Source organism: Cyrtonyx montezumae, unplaced genomic scaffold (assembly GCF_038088225.1).
Source record: "Cyrtonyx montezumae isolate F1298 unplaced genomic scaffold, pur_monq_1.0 scaffold_11, whole genome shotgun sequence".
Taxonomy (NCBI): Eukaryota; Metazoa; Chordata; class Aves; order Galliformes; family Odontophoridae; genus Cyrtonyx; species Cyrtonyx montezumae.
In genome coordinates, this window is record NW_027071837.1 from 16458610 (window position 1) to 16481371 (window position 22762).

General features: G+C 44.2%; 1 protein-coding gene across 1 annotated transcript in view; it reads left to right on the forward strand.

Moving 5' to 3' along the window:
- IL1RAPL2 (interleukin 1 receptor accessory protein like 2) overlaps positions 1–22762 on the forward strand; it is a 307099-nt gene that overhangs the window by 214412 nt on the left and 69925 nt on the right. Inside the window, exon 5 of the mRNA XM_065729724.1 lies at positions 4863–4937. Coding sequence (XP_065585796.1) covers positions 4863–4937 — 75 coding nt within the window. The remainder of the gene's footprint in view (positions 1–4862; positions 4938–22762) is intronic.

Below are 22762 nucleotides of genomic sequence, written 5' to 3' on the forward strand. Positions count from 1 at the left end.
AACCCGGAAGTACCGCTCAGTCCTCGTGATCAACTGCTTTGGAGTCGGCACAGCCGGAGCTGCAGTGGCTGATTGAGGTACAGGGTGGGTTTTCGGGAGGTTCCAGTCTCTCGGGAACCGAGTGAGAGCAGCTAGTCCCAACGGCTGTTCTCGCGAGAGGTTAATGAAGCGTTAACGAGGCACAGGTGTTAACGAGGTAGGTGTTAACGAGGCATAGGCGTTGCCAGGGTTTCAGCGCCCTCGCCCACACTCCTCAGCTGATTAGGGCTGAAGGGGTATATCCCTGAAGGGCTCAGGGAGGGCCGCGAAGTATCACATTACAATTCATATCTATATATATATTATTATAAACCATTATTTATTTATTTACTCTCAATTCTTTTTTTCGTTTATTTGTTTTTTATTTTTTTTCTGTCATGGTCTCTACAAGACAGAGGGCTTGCCTTAAGAAGGCTGTGGCGACCCAGACAGAAGGTCTGCCTAGAAGTGTGGCTACACAGGTCTCTGGTTGCAAGGAGTGCCAGAGCCTGCTACTACTAGATGAGGGTGCTAAGCAGTTCTCCTGTGCAAGGTGTGAGCAGGTGGAAGATCTGCTTAACATGGTGGTTGAATTGAAGGAGGAGGTTGAGAGACTGAGGGCCATCAGGGACTGTGAGAGGGAGATTGACTGGTGGAGTAACTCCCTAGAGTGCCAGAGAGAAAGGTACCAGGGAGATCCCCCACAGTTTCTGGTGGACTCCCTGACCTGTCCCCGTAGGGCAGAAGGGGGATATCTGAGGGATAGGGAGGGCTGGCAGAGAGTCCCTACTCGGTGCCGTGGGCGATCTCCCCCTCTGCCTCCCCAGTGCCCCCAGATACCCCTAAGCAATAGATTTGCAGCATTGGAAGTTGAAGAGGTGATAAGGGGTGAAGTGCAGGAAGATTCCCGCAGGAGGTCACCAATGGCAAGGCAGTCACCTCCGTGCATTGAGACTGCTGCTACTAAGAAAGAAAGGAAGGTGATCGTAGTGGGTGGCTCACTTCTAAAGGGAACTGAGGGCCCCATTTGCAGACCAGACCCAAACCGCAGGGAAGTGTGCTGTCTCCCTGGGGCTCGAATCAGGGACATTACTAGAAGACTCCCGGACTTGATACGCCCCACCGACTACTACCCATTACTAGTAGTTCAGGCAGACTGCAATGAAATATCTCAGAGAAGTCTGCGAACTATGAAAAGAGATTTTAGGGGATTAGGGCGATTAGTTCAAGGGGTGGGAGCACAAGTGGTGTTTGCTTCCATACCTTCTGGGGCGGTGAAGGACACAGAATGGGCTAGGAAAACACAAGTGATGAATAACTGGCTGAGAGGTTGGTGTAGAGATAGACACTTTGGGTTTTTTGACCATGGGACAGTTTACTCGGCTCCTGGCCTGTTATCTGTTGATGGGACACACCTATCCCATAGGGGGAAACGAATCCTAGCACAGGAGCTAGCTGGACTCATTGAGAGAGCTTTAAACTAGCTGTGACGGGGGAAGGGGATAAAACAGGGCTCTCCAGTAAAGAGCCTAAGGAGGCTGTGCTGAAAAAAGGGGTGAGGCAGATATCTCAGCTGAAGTGCATCTATACCAATGCACGCAGCATGGGCAATAAACAAGAAGAGCTTGAAGCCATTGTGAGGCAGGCTAACTATGACCTTGTAGCTATTACAGAAACATGGTGGGACCTCTCCCATGACTGGAATACTGGGATTGATGGCTACAAGCTCTTCAGAAGGGATAGACAGGGAAGAAAGGGTGGTGGCATAGCTCTCTATATCAAAGAGTGTTTTGATGTTGAAGAACTAGTGGTTGGGAATGACAAAGTAGAGTGTCTATGGATAAGGATCAGGGGGATAGTCCTTAGGAGTGACATCGTGGTGGGGGTCTGTTACAGACCACCTAGTCAGGATGAAGAAATAGATGAGATGTTCTATAAACAACTCGTAGATGTTGCACGATGGCCAGCACTTGTTCTCATGGGGGACTTCAACTTCCCTGATATATGCTGGAAATACAATACTGCGCAGAGGAAGCAGTCCTTGAGATTTCTAGAATGTGTGGATGATTGCTTCCTGACTCAGCTGGTGCAAGAGCCTACCAGGGGAGATGCCTTGCTTGACCTACTTTTCACTAACAGGGAAGGACTAGTAGGGGATGTGAAGGTTGGAGATTGTCTTGGCCAGAGTGACCATGAAATGGTGGAGTTTGCTATTCTGGGTGCCGTCAAGAGGGTGACTAGCAAAACTATTACCTTGGACTTCCGGAGGGCAGACTTTGACCTGTTCAGGACACTTGTTGCAAGGGTCCCTTGGGACTTGCTCCTGAAGGGTAAAGGGGTCCAGGAAGCCTGGATGCTCTTCAAGATGGAAATCTTAAAGGCACAGGAGCAGGCAGTCCCGGAGTCCTGTAAGTCAAGCCGGAGGAGCAAAAGACCAGTGTGGATGAACCGGGATCTTTTGTTGAGACTCCGAGAGAAAAGGAGAGTCTATGTCCTCTGGAAGATGGGTCAGGCTACTTGGGGTGACTACAGAGAACTGGCCAAGATCTGCAGGCAGAAAATTAGAAATGCTAAAGCCCAGCTTGAAATTAGGCTGGCTATTGCTGTAAAGGAGAACAGGAAACCCTTTTACAAATATATTAACAGCAGGAGAAAAACTAAGGAAAATTTCCCTCCTTTACTCAACGAGGCAGGCAATATAACCACAGATGATAAGGAAAAGGCTGAGGTTCTCAATGCCTTCTTCACATCTGTCTTTAATAGACAGGACAGTTATCCAAATGGTACTTGCCCTGACCTGGAAGTCCGGGACGGGGTGCATAATGCACCCCCTGTGATTCAAGCAGAGACGGTCAGAGATCTTCTCCTCCATCTGAACTGCCACAAGTCCATGGGGCCAGATGGGATCCACCCAAGGGTGCTTAGGGAGCTAGCAGAGGTGATTGCCGAGCCACTTTCTGCCATCTATCAGCATTCCTGGTTATCTGGAGAGGTCCCACAAGATTGGAGGCTTGCCGATGTGACTCCCATCTTCAAGAAAGGCCGTAAGGAAGACCCGGGGAACTACAGGCCTGTCAGCCTGACCTCGGTATCAGGGAAAGTTATGGAACAGATGATATTGAGGGAGATCACACGACACGTGCATGGCAATAAAGGGATCAGACCCAGCCAGCACGGGTTCACCAGGGGCAGGTCGTGCTTGTCCAACCTCATCTCCTTCTATGACTGGGTGACCAGACAGGTAGATGAGGGAAAGGCTGTTGATGTAGTCTACCTGGACTTCAGCAAGGCCTTTGACACGGTCTCCCACAGTATTCTCCTAAGGAAACTGGCAGCCCGTGGTGTGGACAGGTTCACTCTTCTCTGGGTGGAGAACTGGCTGGAGGGCCGTGCCCAGAGGGTAGTGGTTAATGGAGTTAAGTCCAGCTGGCGTCCTGTAACGAGTGGTGTCCCCCAAGGGTCAGTTTTGGGGCCCATCTTGTTTAATATCTTTATTGATGACCTAGACGAGGGAATTGAGTGTACCCTCAGTAAGTTTGCAGATGACACAAAGCTGGGAGGATGTGTCAAACTGCCTGAGGGTAGGGAGGCCCTTCAGAGGGATTTGGATAGGCTGAACAGCTGGGCTGAGCAAAATGGGATGAGGTTCAATAAGACCAAGTGCCGGGTCCTGCACTTTGGCCACAATAACCCCATGCAATGCTATAGGCTTGGGGCAGAATGGCTTGAAGAATGTAGAGAGGAAAAGGACCTGGGGGTGTTGGTTGATGCTCGGCTCAACATGAGCCGGCAGTGTGCCCAGGTGGCTAAGAAGGCCAACAGCATCCTGGCCTGTATTAGAAATAGTGTAGCCAGCAGGAGCAGGGAGGTGATCATCCCCCTGTACTCAGCTCTGGTGCGGCCCCACCTCGAGTACTGTGTTCAGTTTTGGGCCCCTCACTACAAGAAGGACATTGAGGCCCTGGAGCGTGTTCAGAGAAGGGCAACAAAACTGGTGAGGGGCCTGGAGCACAAGTCTTATGAGGAGCGGCTGAGGGAGCTGGGATTGTTCAGTCTGGAGAAGAGGAGGCTCAGAGGAGACCTTATTGCACTCTACCACTTCCTGAAGGGGGGTTGTGGTGAGGAGGGGGTGGGCCTCTTCTCCCTGATAAATAATGACAGGACGAGAGGGAATGGCCACAAGTTGCGCCAGGGAAGATTTAGATTAGACCTCAGGAAGCATTTCTTTTCTGAAAGAGTGGTCAGGCACTGGAATGGCCTGCCTAGGGAGGTGGTTGAGGCACCATCCCTAGCGCTGTTCAAGAAGCGTTTAGATGAGGTGCTTAAGGACTTAATTTAGTAGTTGGGTAGAGATAGTGATAGGAGGATGGTTGGACTAGATGATCTTATAGGTCCTTTCCAACCTTATGAACTTATGAACTTATGAACTTATGATATTCTGTGCAAGTTTTCTTTGAGAATCTAAATACCACTTTGGGAAAAAACTTGAAGACATGTTGTGTTGAAATGATTATGTTGGCATTTCAGACGAGTTGAGTGCATTCACTTTGCAAAATATTCGATCTAGACGTTGTATGTAGATTAAGAAATAGAAATGTAGCTTCTCTGTGTGCTTTGTTTAAGGATATCCCTTGAAATTAATTTGCTTTGCTGAATCGGTGGCTGCTGCAGCCACTCAGAGTTCAGAACTACACTGGATCCTAGCAGCCAAAGCAGCAATGCTCTGTAATAAATGTTTACATGCCACCAAGTCTACAAACATTTGATTGCTTACATGACAGTGGTTTTCTTATCCAGTTATTTGTCTCAATTTTTCCATTACATTTTCTCATTTTGTTTTCTAGCTTTACTCACAGACAAGCCTCCAAAGCCTTTGTTCCCCATGGAGAACCAGCCAACTGTTATAGATGTCCAGCTGGGTAAGTCCCCTTCCGGGAATAATAGATCCTACACTTCCACTCTGGTAGCAGATGGGGAAAATTGAAAGTGCTAAGAAAGGTTTAGCAGTACTGTTATTACATGCAAATCAATTTGCAGCTTCTCATTTATAACTTTAGAATTCACTGCCATTGCAATTTAAGGGAATGAACTTGTGTAACAACAGGGGATGGCAGTACTAATTGGTTACACAGGGTATTACGTGTAAAGTTCTGCCTTTCTCTTTAATGTGTGATTGATAGACTAACATTTGTCTATATGGAGCGATATTGATCAGCTGATGTTCTCCCTGAGACAAATAGCCTCATAAAAGAAATGCTGATTCCTTTAAAATTTAATGGAAAACAGTGCATTTTCAGGTTGTTCTGAAGAAAGGACTTTTGACAAAGATGCTCGTATGCTTTTCTCGCTCCTGTTGTATTTTCTTGTGTGATTGCATATCCCTGACTCTCAGCTGGCAGCCTGTATTATCTCGTGTTGAAAGACGGTTAGAAACTTTGGGGAACTGCGAGGCATCTTGTTGCTGAGTTGCTTGGCTTTGAAGCTTCAGAGGTTTTTTTTCAGCGCCTTGAAAATAGATCGCTAATTTTAAGCTGCATAAGTGGAGTTGCTGCTGAGGACTGTGGTGCCATGAGTTTAAGCTACAGGAGATGTTTTGTAAACATGGGTTGTTCACTGTGTGCTGAAGCTGCAGCGTTTTCCTTCCTCTCGAGCTTAATTCTCTTCCTCTTGTCAGACCAAGAGTTGGTTAGGGCTCAGTGGTGGAATGGTGTTTGAAGGCAAGCAGGGTGAGAATGGAATGTGTAAAGTGGTTGGTAAGTGTGGCAAAGCCTTTTGTCTGGTTTTCTGACATCAACTCTTTAAATAGGTGCATAACATTTTCAGTAAAACACTGGAGACACCACGGAATATTTAAAAACAAGGCTGGAATTCCTGAATGTGATGGTTGAATTGTGATGAGAATGTGAATAATTGGTGCCCTTTACTAAACTTACCTGAATGGGCTCAGGAGGCAGACAGGGCCTGCACAGGGACAGCAGCAGTGGATCTGGGCCACAGCCTGTACCTGCTGAGTGCTATGTGCTCAGGTGCCCTTCTAGCTCACAAAGTGACCCTAAAAGGAGGAAATACCACATGGGGCTTAGGCCACAGCCAAAAGCCCACCAAAACTAACAGCAGAGCAATCATCAAGGTTTGGATCAGCCCCAAAAGCTGAATATGGTCCCCGGGTGCAGCTTCTTTAAAGTCAACTTTCAGGTGATTTCCCCTGGGAGCACGCTGTCCCTGCATGCAGCAGTGCGATAAAGGCGCTCCGAGTGCACGTCCTCGCTTCCTGCACTTCTTCATTTCCCACTCCAGGTTCCCCTGTTCCACCAGGACTCTGTTGATTTGGTACCAAGTCTCTTCTTTCTTCCTACGTGAACACATTTTGTTCTGACTGATTAAAAAGGGTTCGATTAAAATAAGTAAGATGGAAACAAACAAAACCCTTTCTGTCCTTGGAGATATGGCTCCGAAATAGGATTCGGCAATATCTCCAGAGGGAAATATAAATCTCACATCTTTATGTGCTGAAATGTACTCCATTAGTTGTCCTCTAAGATCAGAGAATTTACATATGGTGCTTTTATTCTGATACGATAATGGATTTGCTTATTGCCAGTAAACCATATTATGCTGTAAAAGTTTAATGTTTATGGAAGAACCTGAAATTATTTCTGTGATATGCAGTGAAATTCACTGTATATCCCTCCTGGTTTTAAACGGCAGACAGATGGAGCTGGAAGGTTCTCAGGGAATGCTCCAGCTTGTGGAGGGGTCCTGGATCCACGCTGACTTCTGCCATGTGCTGCTGCCCCACTCAGAGCACCCAGCTTTGTAGGACAGAGAATCATTTGGCTGCAGCGATATAACAGGGTGGAGCTGTCTGTAAGGTCATCTGCTGGCATACTCTTTTGAAAGCTTGCTAAGCTCCTTGGATTTCTGACCAAGTGGTGTTCTTCTGGGCTGTATTAGGCATGAGAACAAAGTTTGTTTGAAAGGATGTGTGTTTAGCCCTCAGGGTCGAGTCACCCAATGTGCTCGCTTCACCACTGGTCCCGAAGTATGAATACGCCTCTAAACTACAACAGAAGTGGAGTTTAATCCATCTGCTTGTTCTGCAGAGATTACTTCAGATTTCTATTGGAAAACTAATCTCTAAAGAAATGGCTGTCTTTGCCTTATGAGCAGAGGAGATTTATAGTTATTTACTGCCATTATCCTAAACGATGAGCGCAGTACAGCGCAAAATCTTCCTCAAACTCGGAGCAGCAGCCTGACTATTCAGCAGCTTATTTGACCTGATTGCAGACTTCAGAACTCACCTTTTGGCTTTCCCATTTTGTAAGAAGATTCAAATAAAACTAGTTATACGCAGTTCTTATCAACGGCGGATAAAAGAATCTCTTCGGGCTTCACACATGGCCCGGAGGCTGCCTTGTTCTTCTTAAGGAGCACGCATGTACTTCTTGCTTGTTCCTTTTTCCTTTGGAATCTGACAAAGATCAAAACCCTGTCAAGGTTATAGAGAGGCAGAAGTTAGCATTTGCTTCTTTCTTCTTCTCTGTATTTGCTTCCGTTGGAGAAACAGAGGGAGAGGGGAGAGATGATGAGCACAAAATCGAATCTCAGAGGACCAGAGAAATAGTCCAAAGCAATTTCAATGTCTTGGATGCTTTAGCAGGTCAGATAATCACTTCAACTCTGGGCAAACCTAGAAAATAACAGCTGTTTATTTGTTCATTGTTCATTTGTTTCATTCTTTTCATACAAGAAGGGGGAATAAAACAATACCACCACGTTGTTTTATAGCTTTTGGGACTGGGGTGGTAGCGTAGCAGTAGTACTTTATTATGTGATAACACAGCAGGTGGAATGGTGGAATCTTATATCTTGAATGAATGTTTTGCAAATATGTATCATCTAATATCATCTAATAATATAATCTAATAACATCTGCTTCCTGAAAAGGATATTCTCTCTCTACAGCAACCTGAACTGAGGTTGTGGCAAGGCAAAGGTTGGCCTCTTCTCCCAGATAAGAGTGATAGGAGAGGAAATGGCCTCACGTTGTGCCAGGAGAGGTCTAATTTGAATGTTAAGAAAAATTTCTTCTCCAAAAAAGTGATCAGGTGCTGGAACGGGCAGCCCAGGGAGGTGCTGGAGTCACCATCCCTAGAAGTGTTGAAGAACAGTGGAGATGTGGTACTTGAGGACACGATTTACAGGGCAGTCTTGGTGGTAGGTGGACAGTTGGACTAGATTATCATAGCTGTCTTTCCCAACCTTAATAATGATTCTGTGATTCTGCATTCCTGAGTTACTTTCACAGATCAAAAACTTCCTTGATTGTCTGAGGCACAGAAGTTTTCTGCCCAGGAGATAGGGTGACTTCGACAGAAGGCTCTGGAGATAGCATTTAATAAGTTTTGTGCCATAAATCCTTACTTTCCTGCTTTCAGAATGTGACTGTCTCCCTCAGTCTGAATTTGAACTTAGTGTTTATGGCAGCGTGATTCAAAGTAGTTGTTCTAAGATTTATTTTTGTATTTATTCTATTGCTTTGACCATATAAAGCTAACTGCCTACATGGATTGTTGATACCAAATCAGGGAGGCTAGGGAAGCACTGATATGACTGGGGTTTTGATCTTTTCTGTATCAGAAGTCTTCAGGCTGTGGTACAGTAAGTACACTCTGCTAATTTCTTAATTTAAATTTTAAACTTTTTCCTGGCTAACTTTGTTCCCTCTTAATACTTTGTGAATGTGGAAGGAAAGATGACCAGCCCTTTGCATTTCGATTACATGGTTACTAGCTACAAGCTGAGGCTTTCTGTTGTGTTAATTCTACGTTACACAGTGATTGCAATGTTAAGTTGGTCTTTTCCTTATGAATATTTATCTGGGTGAGACTGCAATTAATGTTTGTGTGTGTACTAGGTATGGTTGTATCATTTACTTTTAAATTGGGAACTGGCTTTGTGTTTAGTCGTTTACTTAAGAAATGTAGCAGGAGAAAATGAACCAGCAAACATCTATGTTAATTAATTTTCTGAACAAGGAAAGTATCAAGGGATTTACCTCACCAACTTCGTGGTGCCTTCTGTGTCTAAAGATGCTGAGGGAAGCAGACATGTATTCTATGAGGATTCTCGTTTCTCCTAGTAGCTGACCTGTTCAGAAAGATTTTGTTTCTAAAAGATTTAACAGTGTAATTCCTCTGTGCCTAGTTATTAAGGAGATCAATAGAGCTAGTGTGAACCAAGCATGAGGGAACACGCAGAGTTACTGTATCTGCTGACAGGTATGGAATAGAATGAAAAGAGTATTTAAAAAACATAATAGCAGAAGGTCCTTTTTGAAGTGCTGGCTCCATGCTCTTCTGGTTAGACCTGGAGCTCTGAAATGCTGGGGCAGCCCATGTATGCAGTTGGAAGGTGTTCTTGGCCACAGTGGAGCGAGGGTGAGCATGCCGTGCTGCCGGGGCTGCTGCCCAAGCACACGGAGCAGCTTCAGCTGGCTCTTTCTCTTGACAGCTCTAAGCTCATCAGACTTGGAAGGATTTTCCTGGGAATGGGAAAGGCATTTGTCTGACCTTCAAATGGAATGTCCCTTCGCTTAGATGGGAACAGGGGGAAGTAGCATTTTTCCTCATTCACTTCACCCGTTCTGTGAGAAAGCCTTGTGGTGTCTGGTGTACATCACTCTACCTTCGTGTCTTCCAAGCTTAAAAAAAAATCTATTTAAGATAACTGACTTTTTGCCTTTGATTTTTTGAGATACATCAATCAATACAAAATCATAAACATATGAAACCAGAGCCTTGATATGAGATACAGCAAACATGTAGGTAATATCTCTTCTGTTGGGAAATAAAGTAGCAATCAGCAATTCTGCTGTAACTGTTTAAATCAGCCTCTCAAGATATGACTCCTTTTCCTGTCAGAACAGCCGACGAATATTAGTGCTGTGGTGTAGTCTGTAAATATTACTAGCAGTAGTGATGCTGTAAGTGATGTACTGGGCTGTGTTTGCTATTCAGGTGGCTACATCATGTACATAAAGTGCCCGGCAAAGAGGAGGCTGAGAGCTGTCCATCAGTTGTTCTTTCCTTGTTCGGTGCCCGAGTGTGGGATGGACAAGTCCCTGTTTAGTGCAGAGGGGTTGGACTAAATGACCACTAGAAGTCCCTTACAACTCAGATGATTCTATGAAGTCTTATCCCTGTCCATGTCCTCCCACCCTGCTCTGTCTGGCTGGGATGACCCGGCAGCCTTGGACTGGGGGCATGTGTCTGTGTGCACTGGGTGGCCGAGGTGAGGCTGAGAGCAGAGGGGGCATGTGGGTGCTATTTCCTCCACCCCAGCCCCAGACAAATATCAATTCCCTGCATCTCTGGCTGTTCTCATACTGTGTCCTCGTATCACAACTGTATCCCCACATCCCCTGTGCCCCCTGCTCTATGTAGGAGCAAGATTGGACCTTTCTGCTGCCTGCAGCACTCCCCTTTTCCCCAGCTGAGCTGGGACATCCCCTTTCTTCCCACAGGAGAGCAAACCCCATGCTCTGTACCTTTCCCTTGAGTGGTTATGGATGTGCTGTGTAAATAACCCAGACACTGTGCCAGAAAAATCCCTCCCACTCAGTGGTGCAGACTGTAATGCCAAAACCTTTGTGTTCCTGCACAGAAATACATGAAGGAATGGTTTTCACTAGGGAATGAAGAAAATCCAGGTGTATATTCTTGAAGAGCTGTCTGCATCTGCAGCACAAGGGCTGCAACTCCGCAGCTATTCCAGCCATGCGTGCCCACATGAAGGGATGCAGGATTTGCATCTGTTACAGTCATTCTGTACTAATCTGCAGGGAATATTAGAGACAAATTGTCTGACATTTAGGTTTAGAAGTAGTTCCCTAAATACCATAAGTGTATTACTGCTAATGCTTTGATGCTAATTTGGTACATTGTTAATATCCCTGCTTCTCTCAGGGATAATGGGAAAATGCTGTACTTCAGGGACTTGGGGCTGGGTTCTGTTGTTCAGCTGGCATAAATCCTCCGTTGTTTTACCTCCTGTGCACTTAATCCAGATTTCTACCTGTGAAGCAGAGAGCAGTGTACAATTCTGCTTTTCTTCCTTTTGCATTGGAAAGATAGTGCCAAATTCTGGCTGCAGGTTCATTGTTTTCACATCCACGGGATCTATGGGATTGGCACAGATACGTCAGAAAGCAAGATTTGGCACTTGGAGAATTTTTCTTTTCTGCTTTTATAATTGGTTTGTTTCTTGTGTTGATTTCAGTGATCATTACATCTGTTTTACATATGCTCTGAGAACAAAGCAACAGTGCCTGTATGGAAAGTACTGTCGAATTGCTGTGATAGCAGCTACCATCACAGTTGCAGTACTTCAGATAAATCTGTTGTGTTTCTTTTATTGAGAGAGTGTAGGAAAGAGGAAACACCCCAGCATGTACTGGTTTGCACGTCTTCAGCAGCGTTCGTGCAAGGTCAGTTTGAGGAATGATTCAGATCTTCTCACATCAGTAGAAGATTCTCTGCAGGTGGGGGAGGTTTGTGTGGGTGTCAGGATGTTCATCAGTAACGCTTCAGTGTGTCCACGCTGTCATTAACAGATACAGCCATCATTTAAACCAGCACAGGCGTGCCGTTGTGCTGAGCATCCCTAGCAGAGCTCCTGTTTGTTTTCTGATGTGTGGATTTTGGCCTGGGTCTGAAAAGTGGGCACCAGGTCATCTCTGCAGGAATGAAGTTCAGTTTGGGGAGCAGAAATTAGAAAAGGCATTCTCGCTGGAGAACAGAGCTCCCTGAGCTCCAGCAGCTCGGGGCCATGCCCACTGCCCTGGGGAACTGGCCTGGCATTGAGCAGAGCCGTTTCCTTGCGGTCGTTCCCTTTCTGCTTCTGAGCACGGCTGCAAACACTGAGACATTTGACCGTGCAGTCCACAGACATATGCTGCTGTGCACTGAGTGTCAGGCAGTATTAATGTTCTGGAAGAGAGAACCACAGGGCAAAGTTTGCACCATTTCCCATGCTTGTTAGAAACACTGTCACTGGAAGGGATTCATGTTCTGCCATTTTACATTCCCTCTACAGTGTTTGTCATATGAATGAATTATTAGGCTGTGAATGCCTCATATATTCTGTAAATTACAGGGTAGAAGCATTCAGCAGTACTATTTTGACCTTTTCAGCATTCTGCGATTTGCTGGGCATGCCATTCCACATCTCTTGTTTATGGCCTCACTAAAATGTAGGGATGGAGTGGAGTGGGCAAACAGTGGAAATACACAGGGCTACGAAAGGTCAGGGTCGTGCATCACAATGCCACTGTTCAGCGCGCGGCGGAGATTAAAATCTCTCATAATTTCTCTTTCTTCACTGAAGAATAACATAAAATTGTACTTCGTAATCTGCTCCAAAGGCAACAAAGTGAAGAGTGATGGGGTAGTCTTTCTTTCTTAAAATTTCAGACTTGTAACGTCACGATCTTGAAGGTCCTGAAAATCAAAGCTGTCATAGTCCTTCCGAAGAAATGAGGAGAAATTTCACTCATCAAATCTTTGCTTAATTTAATCCATTTTAACTTCTGTCCTACAGAAACAAATAGCTTGTTCTAGGAAATGGAAGCCTGACTGTTAAAGCTGGGTCAATATGTTGTTGTTCATACACGAGACATTTCAGTCCAGCAATGTCCAAACGAGAAAGGGTCAGAGCAAAAATTCTCTGGAAACGAAAGTATACTTTTACCACCTACTGAGGACATGTGGTAAATGAATTCTCAGTACTCATGATCAAATGGAAAGTGAAGCTATAAGAAGGTGGTAGAGGCACGCTGCTTTCTGTGTCACGTTTGTAGTTTGCTAACCCAGTTTCACAGCAGAAGGCTGCACCTTTCTGCTGCTGGTGATGCTGTTACTGTCTGCTTCGACTGTGGGTGGCTTATTAATGTTCACACGCTTGGCTCTAGTCCCATGAACAAATTAATATGATTAGTCAGGAAAACATCCCGTGAGATTTCTTTGGAGCTTAATCAGGTGTGTATTCCTCCAGCACAGAGGAGCATGAGAGTAAGCATGTAAGTCATTGAGCAATGCTTTATGTTGCTCAAATACAAATTTTACTGACAGACTTGTACATGGCATTAATTAAAAGACATAAGTAAATCTAATTTTACATCTAGCAGAGCCTTAAATCTAAATTATCTGCACATAGCACTGCAAGAAACTCAGTTCTGAAGTGTGCAAGTGGTGCTAGATGCTTTGCTTCTCGAGTGTTACACGGCTCTTCCCACCCCAGTCATCCATGCACGTTCCATAAATACATCTGAACTTGATGGACTCTTCGGAATAGATTTTTTCTGCTAAGTCCTGAGTGTGCAGGATTGAAAAGTAAACCTGGTTTGATTGGGCAGGCTCAGCAAATGAAGCTTTCTGTTTCCTGATTACATTACCATTTAACTCTTTTTAATAATTTCCTGATCTGCACTGATGAATTAGAAATCAAATTTGTAGGCCATATTCTGCAGCCTGTCATTCAAATCGTTGAGGCTAATGAACACTCCAGTCAGAATGCTGCTTTGCTGGAGTGTTTGAGCACTTGCCCCAGTAAAGTGAGCACAGAGAGGGCTAGAGGGCTTTTGTTGGTGAGTGCAGTGGCTGTTTGTGGTTCAGTTTGATCTGAATTCATCTGGCTTTCATGCTCCAGTTCCAGAGGCTGCCCTGTTTGCAGGGAGAAATCTGCTTCACTACGCATCGGTCATGAAGCACTTCTCTTTAGGAGTGCGGTTTAGCTGACACAACAAGTGGTGTGTAGATACTGACTTCTCATTCCCACTGTGGCACTGCTGCTCCTGTTCAGGAGAGTGCTCTGCACTCTCTCAGATGCAGAAGCCAGGTGAGCTTCGCTCTGTTCCGCAGTTTGGGTCCGCAGCATCTCCCAGCCCCACACATCCCTTCCCAGCCTGACCTGTTTTCTATGAAACACCTCTTCATCACAAAAGATTGTCGAGCGAACTTGTGATCTATAACATGGAAAATTCCAGCAAGCCTTTGGGGCTTACAGGCCATAGTTTAGCCTGGAAAATAAGTAGGAAATCCACAGGTGAATTACAGTGTGTCATGTGTAACAGCAGACGTGATCATCTTAGATTATTTTAGGGCAGCTTTTTGGAAGAGTGACCAGTCGGTCCTCCCTGGGAATTTGCAAGCATCTTCTTTTCTGTGCTGACTTTCTATGAGGTCCTTCATACCCATTTTACTCAACAACCTTTACCAGCTGTGCACTGAGGTGCTTTCAGTGTGCAGTGCTCCTCGCTGTGGACCCAGAGATGTTCTGGTTCTCTCTCCTGTGCAACGTAAGGTTTGTCTATGACTTGTACACATAGTTATGTGTCATACTTGTCTTCTGTAATGCCTGCTCCATCTGTCTAGCAGGGAAATCCTTCCGAGTTCACTCATCTAGTTGTGAAGACCACATTCATGAAACTCACAAAAATCTGATGACTGAGAAAGCTTTGGCAAAGTTCTGTGGCAATTAGTATTCTCAAGTGGAGATACTGTGATTCTGTTAGGGGGCTGGAACATGGTGATCCTTGGGGTTCCTTCCAACCCAGTCCATTTCATGATTCTTTGCTTCTGTGAACCAAGAGGGCATGTCTGAATCTTTGGGAATTCTGGAAATACCTATATTTTTCTTTTTATAATGGAAGCCAGAAAACCCTTTTTATTTTTATTTTTTTTAAACCAGACAATAATAAATGATTATGGGACCAAAACTGGGCAACAAAACAGCTGACATGAGTAAAGAATGTAATTTCATTGCTATGTTCATGACTGACAATTGCCAGTTTTCAAAGCTGGTTTTGACTCTGTTAAATCTAATTTGGTTCCCGCATCAACTCAGCTGAAGCAGAAGTGGGAAGAAACCCAGTGTTCTGTGACACAGTCTCACAGCAGAACGCCACATCTGCAGTGTCAGACACATGAGTCCCCACAAACACCTGTTTTAATGAGCAGCCAATTTGCTCATGTTTGCTTATGCCTGTGAATGGCATCTGTTTGCCAGCCTGTTGTCTACCTGGATACAGTATCCTTCTTCATCAGATGCCTCTGTTGTGTAACTGGGCTGACTCATTCTTATCCTGAGATTGGAGTTGCCCTCTCTGCCTTCAATATCCTTCTTGGGGGAACTGGTAGAAAATGGAAGGAGCCTGGGCAGCTGATCATCCTTCTGATGCTGGTCAGGGAGTAAAGAAAACTATTGCACTGTGTAATCTCTAAGTAATAGTCTGCTTTTTCCTTTTATGGAAAACAGCCTGTTGGGTTTTTTAGTGGTGACAAAGCTAATCCTTTTCTTTCCTTCCCATCCTCCACTAATGGAGTGGATTCAGTTATTTGTTTTGTTGCTTTTCTTACTAAACATTTCTGATGGTGTTACTAGAGGCCATTGTACCTAGACATAAGTGAGCAGCTTCTTTTGACCTCTGCCCACACATGTAATAAATAACATACTGCCTGCCGTGCAATCTTCACAAGCGATGATGAATTGATTATACAAACAAGCAAGTGGGATTGAGGGGCTCACAAGTCAGAGTAGTCGCTCAGTGAGATTTATGTAGTTTTAACCTTTCAGGAGCAGTAGAACAGTTGACTGTCTTCTGAATCCAGTAACTCCAGATGGTGTGGTATAGCCAGCAAGGAGCACATCTTTGACCTAGTGAAAGTAAAGTTGTCACCTAAGCCTTGCAGCACATTTTTGTGCACCAACCTGTGCTGCTTTTTAACAAGATACAATACCCAAATCTGTCATCCTCCATGATAATTCTGCCCAGCAAATGGCATTGGTGATAAGTCAGGTCACTGGAAGCCAATCCTAACTGCCTGTGGTTTGATTTACATTCTACAGAAGTTGATCTACATGCAGTGCTGAGAAAACAAAAGGTGCTCCTGTGGCCCCTGATTGAAAGCTGGGATTATTCACGTTATTTCTTCTTACATTCCATCTTTAAAAAGAAGCATTCATGCAGTCCAAGCTCTGTCTGCTCAGTGAGAGAGGAAGCAACCCTGAAGCTTCATCAGAGCAATCAGCAGTGGTAGATGTTTGTTTTGAGTCTGTAATGCACCCTGACAAGGGAGGTCACTGGATTGAGGTAGGCAAGAAGAAAATTAAAATTGAATAAAAACAAGTGAAATCTGGGGCGAAATTGCAATGTTCTTGTTTTATTTTTGAGACATCTGAGTGCTCTGGGATTTTCTGAGCGTCTCTCACCAAAGTACACAGTACCTGGAAAGCAAGTGACAAAGCACAGAAGGGAGCTGGCTACTCTGTGAGTACTGAGCAGAAATATTTCATTTCATCCATCATTCACGTCCTCCTGCTGTGCTTCCAGAACTTACTAAGCGTATCCAACATAGGGTGGAACAAGACCATTCTGTTTGCAACCTGCACAGCTCTACCCCTGGACTGAACACTGCGTTGGTTTGTAATAGCTGCTTTCAGTGGCATGGTCAATCCTATAAAAGAACACTGTGTGGCTCTGCTTTTTAGGGTACACAGAGTTATTGGGACTCAGAAGTCATCAACTGGAGCTCTGTAAATCACAGGACCAACTCAGGGGGTGAGACAGCCAGGCTACAGGCAGTGCCTGGTGCAGCTTCTGGTTTCATAGAGCTTGGCTTTGGGAGCTTGGATTTGAGCTTAACACCTTTCAGAGGATGATGCTTGTGGTATAGTTACAAGTAGGCTGGGAAATCAAAGAGAAGAAAATGATTGCTAAGTAGCATAAAAAACAAACACGTGCCTGTGTCCAGACAGAGCTGGCTGATGTTTGTAGCTGGTTGAGTTGTTGGTTTGGGTGTTTGCATTTGGTGCTTGAGCCCAGTGGGCACTGTTGAGACCTGAGAAGCTTTTAACTGCAATGAACTGAAGGCCTGCAACCGATGACGCTATGATTGCTGTGATAATCAGACTGCTGCTGGCCTGGTTTTTGGAGCTCCTGCTTTACAAAGCATTTCTTTTCCCAGGTGCAAGAGGGCAGGGGAAGGGCATCTCCTAGGGGCAGGAGGAGCTCGCCCAAGCAAGCTTCTCTTTGTTTCAGTCTTCTTTGAACTTGGCTTTTTTTCTTCTTTGCTCGCTGCTTTCTGAGAAGGCGCTGAGCTGAAGTTGCAGTCATCAGGTGCAGCAGGATCTCCTTTTCTCTTTCATAAAGTAGATTGAATTGATGCTACTACAGAGAATGAGGAAATAATCATATCATCCCATGACTCCCAAAGAGTTGCTTTGGGGCCGTGCTCGGGTGCAATCTTGAAGCTGTAGCAGGTACTTGGAACTGAATTAACTGTCTCAGTCTCTGTAGTCAGCTCTGTCAGCAAGTGTCCAGTGTCTGGATCATCTAAATTACAGTCAGAAAGGGTGAACATCATTTTGTTCAGTGGTTACGTTTAGGAGAGAATTCACAGACTGAGATTTCTTAAGGGAGAGTGAAAACTATGAAGACTACCATTTTTCTGCCTTAGCACATTTTTCTTGTCTTTTCTTCATGGCCGGCATCAAAAGCCGAGTTCCACCTGTTTGGAGATGGCTCTGTGGCACCTGCATCTTTTTGTTGGAGCCCTCCTTTTTTGTTTTCCTGCCTGACTGGTTCCCCATGTTACATCAAGCCAGGCTTTGAATTCGTTGCTCCTTGCAGACCGTGCGTTCACCTGTGAGGACACAGTCTCGAAGCAGAAAGCCACAGGTGCCCTTGCAGCACGGAGGTTACTCCAAGGTGAGTGGTACAGCAGCTTCATTTCTCTGCTTGCAGTTCCCTGGCCTCGTGAGATTGAAGTCAAATTCAAAGAATCATTGTCCCAAAAAGAAAGCAAACAGTGACCTCTCAAATCTGTACCCTGTAATTCACCATTCAGATGTTGGACAATGGCAGCATTATGTCACTGTCTTAACAATGAATGTTGCTTTGAAATTTGTACATTCTAAGGATGGAAAGTGAAGCAGCTTCTTCTGATGAAAGAAAGACCGGTTGTCTTTGATATCATGGATAAATGCTTGGATAGTTACTTTTTAATTGCTTTATTGCCAGAAGTTTTCAATGAAGCCATAAAGGAGGAAAAAAAGATCAGCCTAATTGCCTCAAGATGGATATGTAATGCATAAATCTCTTGTTTAATGGATCTAGTAATACACCACCTGTTTCAGTTGCCTTTTCCCATTCAGAATGTGAATGAACGCTTCTCTCAGAAGATCACAAAGAGAAAACACAGTTGTACCATCAAAATCGTGGTGATTTTTCTTTTCTTTTTCCTTGAGGTTTGCTCGTTCTTGTTCTGCATTTCATCTTATTACATTTAACGTTGGGAGACGATAGCGTTTGGTACGATGCGTGGAGCCTCATGCATGTTTTTGCTGTCCAGTTGTATTTTAAGTGAGATTAACAAGAAACAAGCAAACAAAAAAGGACAGACCTGATCCCAGGGAGCAATGGGGTCTCTGTGTATTCTCCAGTCTGGGTCGGGATCTGTTTTCACTCATGGCTCTGTGCCTTTTAGTATTACCTGACCTTGTCAGGCTTTTTTGGGAGGTGCTGTTTGAACCCACAACATGTCCTGTGATCCCGGATCTCATTCATGGGTTTGATCTCTTCCTTTTTGTGGGCAGAGGGATTTCATATCCCCTTCTTATCCCTTTGGATTCCAGAGGGGTTCTCTGCTGTAGTGGGACTGAGCTTGGTAGAAATTTGAGATTCTAGGGCTTCTTATTTCTGGAAGCTTTGCAAGCTCCAGTCCAAGCTGAGCGAATTAAGAAGTCTAGCAGGCATTAAATAGCACCTGAAATGGAGAGTAGAAAGGGAGCATACGAGCACTTATTTAGCAAAAAATCAAGATGTGAAGAACAAATCAATCATACCACCAAAGGATGTAAGCATTAAAAAAATATATCTTTTTATACCTCTGCAAGAAACCTGGGTAATAAGCAACAAGAGTGGGAATGCTAATGAATGGATATGGATTCAAGCCAGTCGATAGAACAGAAATCTGGTGGGAATGATTTGCACGATGGGAATGTTAAAATCCTTGTTTATAACCTATTTAAGAGCTGATGAGGGGAAGAGGAGCGGATTGTCAGAAGTTGGCTTGCTGCTTCTGAGAACCTGGAAGCGGTTTCTGACAGGTGCGTGTGTTTGGGTCAGTAGTGTAGCTCTGAAAAGGCAGGATGGAGCTGGGGCACGCGTCTCTGCAGATCAGGCCATGACTTTGCAGTGGGAAGGAGGGCATGTTGCATTAGTTGTGGGCTGGGGGAGCTGTTCAAGTGTGTTGAATTTCATTCCTGTCACGGTAAGCTGGAAATCACACTTTGTCAGCAATAAAACACCTCCCAGAGTACGACATCCTTAGCAGGGGATTTATGTGTTAGCCTCATCCTGACAGGCAAAGAGGAATAGACCACAGCAGTAAATGCTAGCTGAGTTTAAGCAGGCACAGAAGACCTAAGATATGGCAATCTTGTTTCCACATGATGTGTATAGAGCCCAGACTGCTGGAAGAGCCTTTTAAACATAGCCATAGCCCTTTCACACTCTGCTACCCTTGCCCAGAGAGCTCAGTTTATGGCAGGTCTCCATTGTCTGATCCTATCATCCTGCATCTTCTGAATGGTGTCAGTGTTTGCCCTCTCTGCTTTGGTAGCTGCTGCTCCCATTTTCTTTTGTCCTGGCTACAAAAAGGTCTCAGCTCCACAGCAACATCCAGTGCTATTTTGTGTTTACCCCACTTTATTCTGGCAACTTAGCAAAGAGAAGCTGGAGTGGCTGCTCTTGTCCCTGCTCTTCCAAAACTGTAGTCATCCCAGAAGGTTAATGGCAATGGGGTGTTTCATTGCATTGACATACTCTTTCTGGTATCAGTTCTGTTGAAAGTTTCTGCTTATATTGCTTGTGGCATAAGTAAAATGACTTAAAAGACACTTGAAGAAAATACATTCAGTGTCGACAAAAACGTTGTGGCAGATGAGTTTGAAGGAGAGAAAAACTATGGATTGGAAAAGTTAGAGATGAAAAAACATCAGAGGTCAATAGCGGAATGATGTACCCACAGAAAGCTTTTGTATCTGTTAAGCTGAATTGTATAACAAGATCTGATTACTGTGTGTTGATGAGCATATGCCAGACTTACAGTCTGTACTTTTACCAAGGAAAGTAATACAGAAGTGCAGCAATCCATCACCCTGTGGTTCTCCATCAGCACTGAATCTTACCTAAAACTGAGCTTTGTCAGATCTGAGATACACTGCAGTTTGAACTCACTCCTTGGATGCTATAAAGGGAGCTCAAAAGTGGGAGCTCCGTCAACACCTCTGCCTTTGGTGTCCACAATGTCCAGCATTAAGCTCTTGAGCCTGAAGTGATATCAGTGACTTCATTTTCAGAATGTTTGAGAATCCACCCGTAGCCCTTCTAAAGTCAACAGCAAATGCAAGAGTTCAGACCCTTTGACCACTGGGATTCGATACGTGGAGTGGAATTCCTGCTCTAAAATTGTTCCTTGTGCTGGAATGCCCCAGTATTTACACATGAGCTCTGAGGAAGAACAGCGCATGAGAGAAAGTAACCTAATTCAGCCTGCAATGTCTTGTTTGTCTCTGCTGATCAAACCAAAGTCTGTTGGAGATGTAGGCCACGGATGCTGAGTTGTCTCTCAAATGGGGCTCGTGTACCACGGGACTCTCACCCCGAAAGACCTCCTACCCCTTCCAGCTTTGTTTGATGCAAACTGTCTTGTGGTAGGTGGAATCCTGAGGGATGCACCTGTGTGAAAAATTTGAACTAATACATATTCTTCAAGTTATTATTTTTTTAATTGAATAGTTTTGCCAGTACTCTCCTGGCCATATAGTTATGCTAATACAATCATATTTTCTATTCCAAGGCAGTTTCTTGTTCTTAGCATTGATTGTCTGTGCTTGTATGTGAAGGTTCTGAGGTAACGTATAGTTTTAATAACCCCCTTTGACGGACTGAGTTTACCCAAAACAAATACCAGATTATGCTTGCTTTTTATGTGCCAACTCTATTTCTGTTTTTATTTCTCTATAAATAAAGAGTTCAGCTCTAGTTACATATGTCTAAATGCCTTCAAAGAGAGATTTCATTCCAGAAGTTGTTTTTGTAAGGCAGTTTAGGTCTGGTATTCTGCTAGCAAATTCTATTTTGAATTATTTCAACATAGGAGAGGAAAATAGACTGTGAAAGTTTGCTGCTTCTAGTGGTCAGAATAGCCAGCTTTTTTTCCTCAGTTCTGTTTTTTATGAAGAAAGGAGGCTAAAAATTTGTTGGAGCTATTCCCAAGGAAATAGAGGCACGTGGAATGGTTCTGCCTCTTACAAGAAAAAGGTAATATATAAACCCCGTGGTTTGCCTAGGAACATATCAAGCCTTTTCGGTTTTCGTAAATCTCCGATCTGGTCTGTAGTACCTGGAAGATGAGTTCGTAAATAGCTATACCAGGAATGGATGTCTTCACGCCGTCTGATGGTTTTACTGTAGTCTGCAGCTTCAGTTGCTGAGGTACTCTGATAAAACCAAAACAGATGCTCAGAGGCTTTTACTTGCTTTTCCCTCATTTAGTTTCTTGACTTCTAATTGTCTGATTTTAGGCTGTGGCTTTCTTAAATGAATAGCACCATTGCATTTTATGTGTCTCTGATGCTAAAATGTTTTTTACCCGTTTCTCAGAAATAAAGGGATAAAAATTTCCAAGGTGTGGCAAACTCCTTGGGAAACTCTTAAATCTGGACCTGGTACTTTGGCCAGATTTGTTAATGACTGAATTTTATTGGCTTCTACCAATTCCCAGCACTTCCTTCCGTTGGATAGAATGATGCAAACTTTAGCAGAGCTCTTGCCTGATTCAAACAACTTATCCCTTCGCCTGCAATGTGTCATCACTGGCTATTCAGACAAAAGGGATAATTCATTACGACCAGGTTGTTGTTTATAGGATTATAAATTAGAACAATTACACTATTATATAGACACAGAACATCCTCCATCCGTTGCTGTCATGTCCGTACATTATATGATTTAATGGAAATCTCCCTGTCCAAGAAAGGAGGAACAAATGATGAGGAATTAAAGCTTTGTAATTATGTACAATTTAATGTTTAATAATCTTAAAATGGATTTCATTTAAACATAACCTGTTGCTGCAGCCATAAAGACCATTCAGCCATGCCTTTGTTCTCCAGGGATCTCCATAACCGTGGTTCTCTTTCCTTCTTTTGGGACCTCTGTTTGGTTATGATACCTGTCAGCATTTCCAAGGGGAAGAAATAAGCTCTGGTTTGCATGAAGAACTGCCAATGCTACGTGTTAAATCTTCAAAACGTCCCCAAAATCATGTTGATGTTTTAAAAATGGCAACAATGATGAGTGGGGTGGGGGAATTTCTCCTTTTCCATGGACTCTAAAAACGTTTATATGCAAGGTCTCTTTGGTATACTTTACCTTTTCTGAGATGAGTGGCCTGTGAAAGGAGGACAAGGTAACAGCAGGAGAGAAAGGAAGTGAGAGATGTTAGGAGATAAAACACGAACCAGGGTGGGAGCTGGAGAGAAGGAAGGGAAAAAGCTGTTTTGGGGGAGCATGGTAGAACAGTAGGAATAGAGAAATAATCATCATCCATCAGTAAGAAGGACAAAATGAGAAGGTGTTGGTGGAGGAGAGAGGGTTCTTATGTTTGTTTTTGTT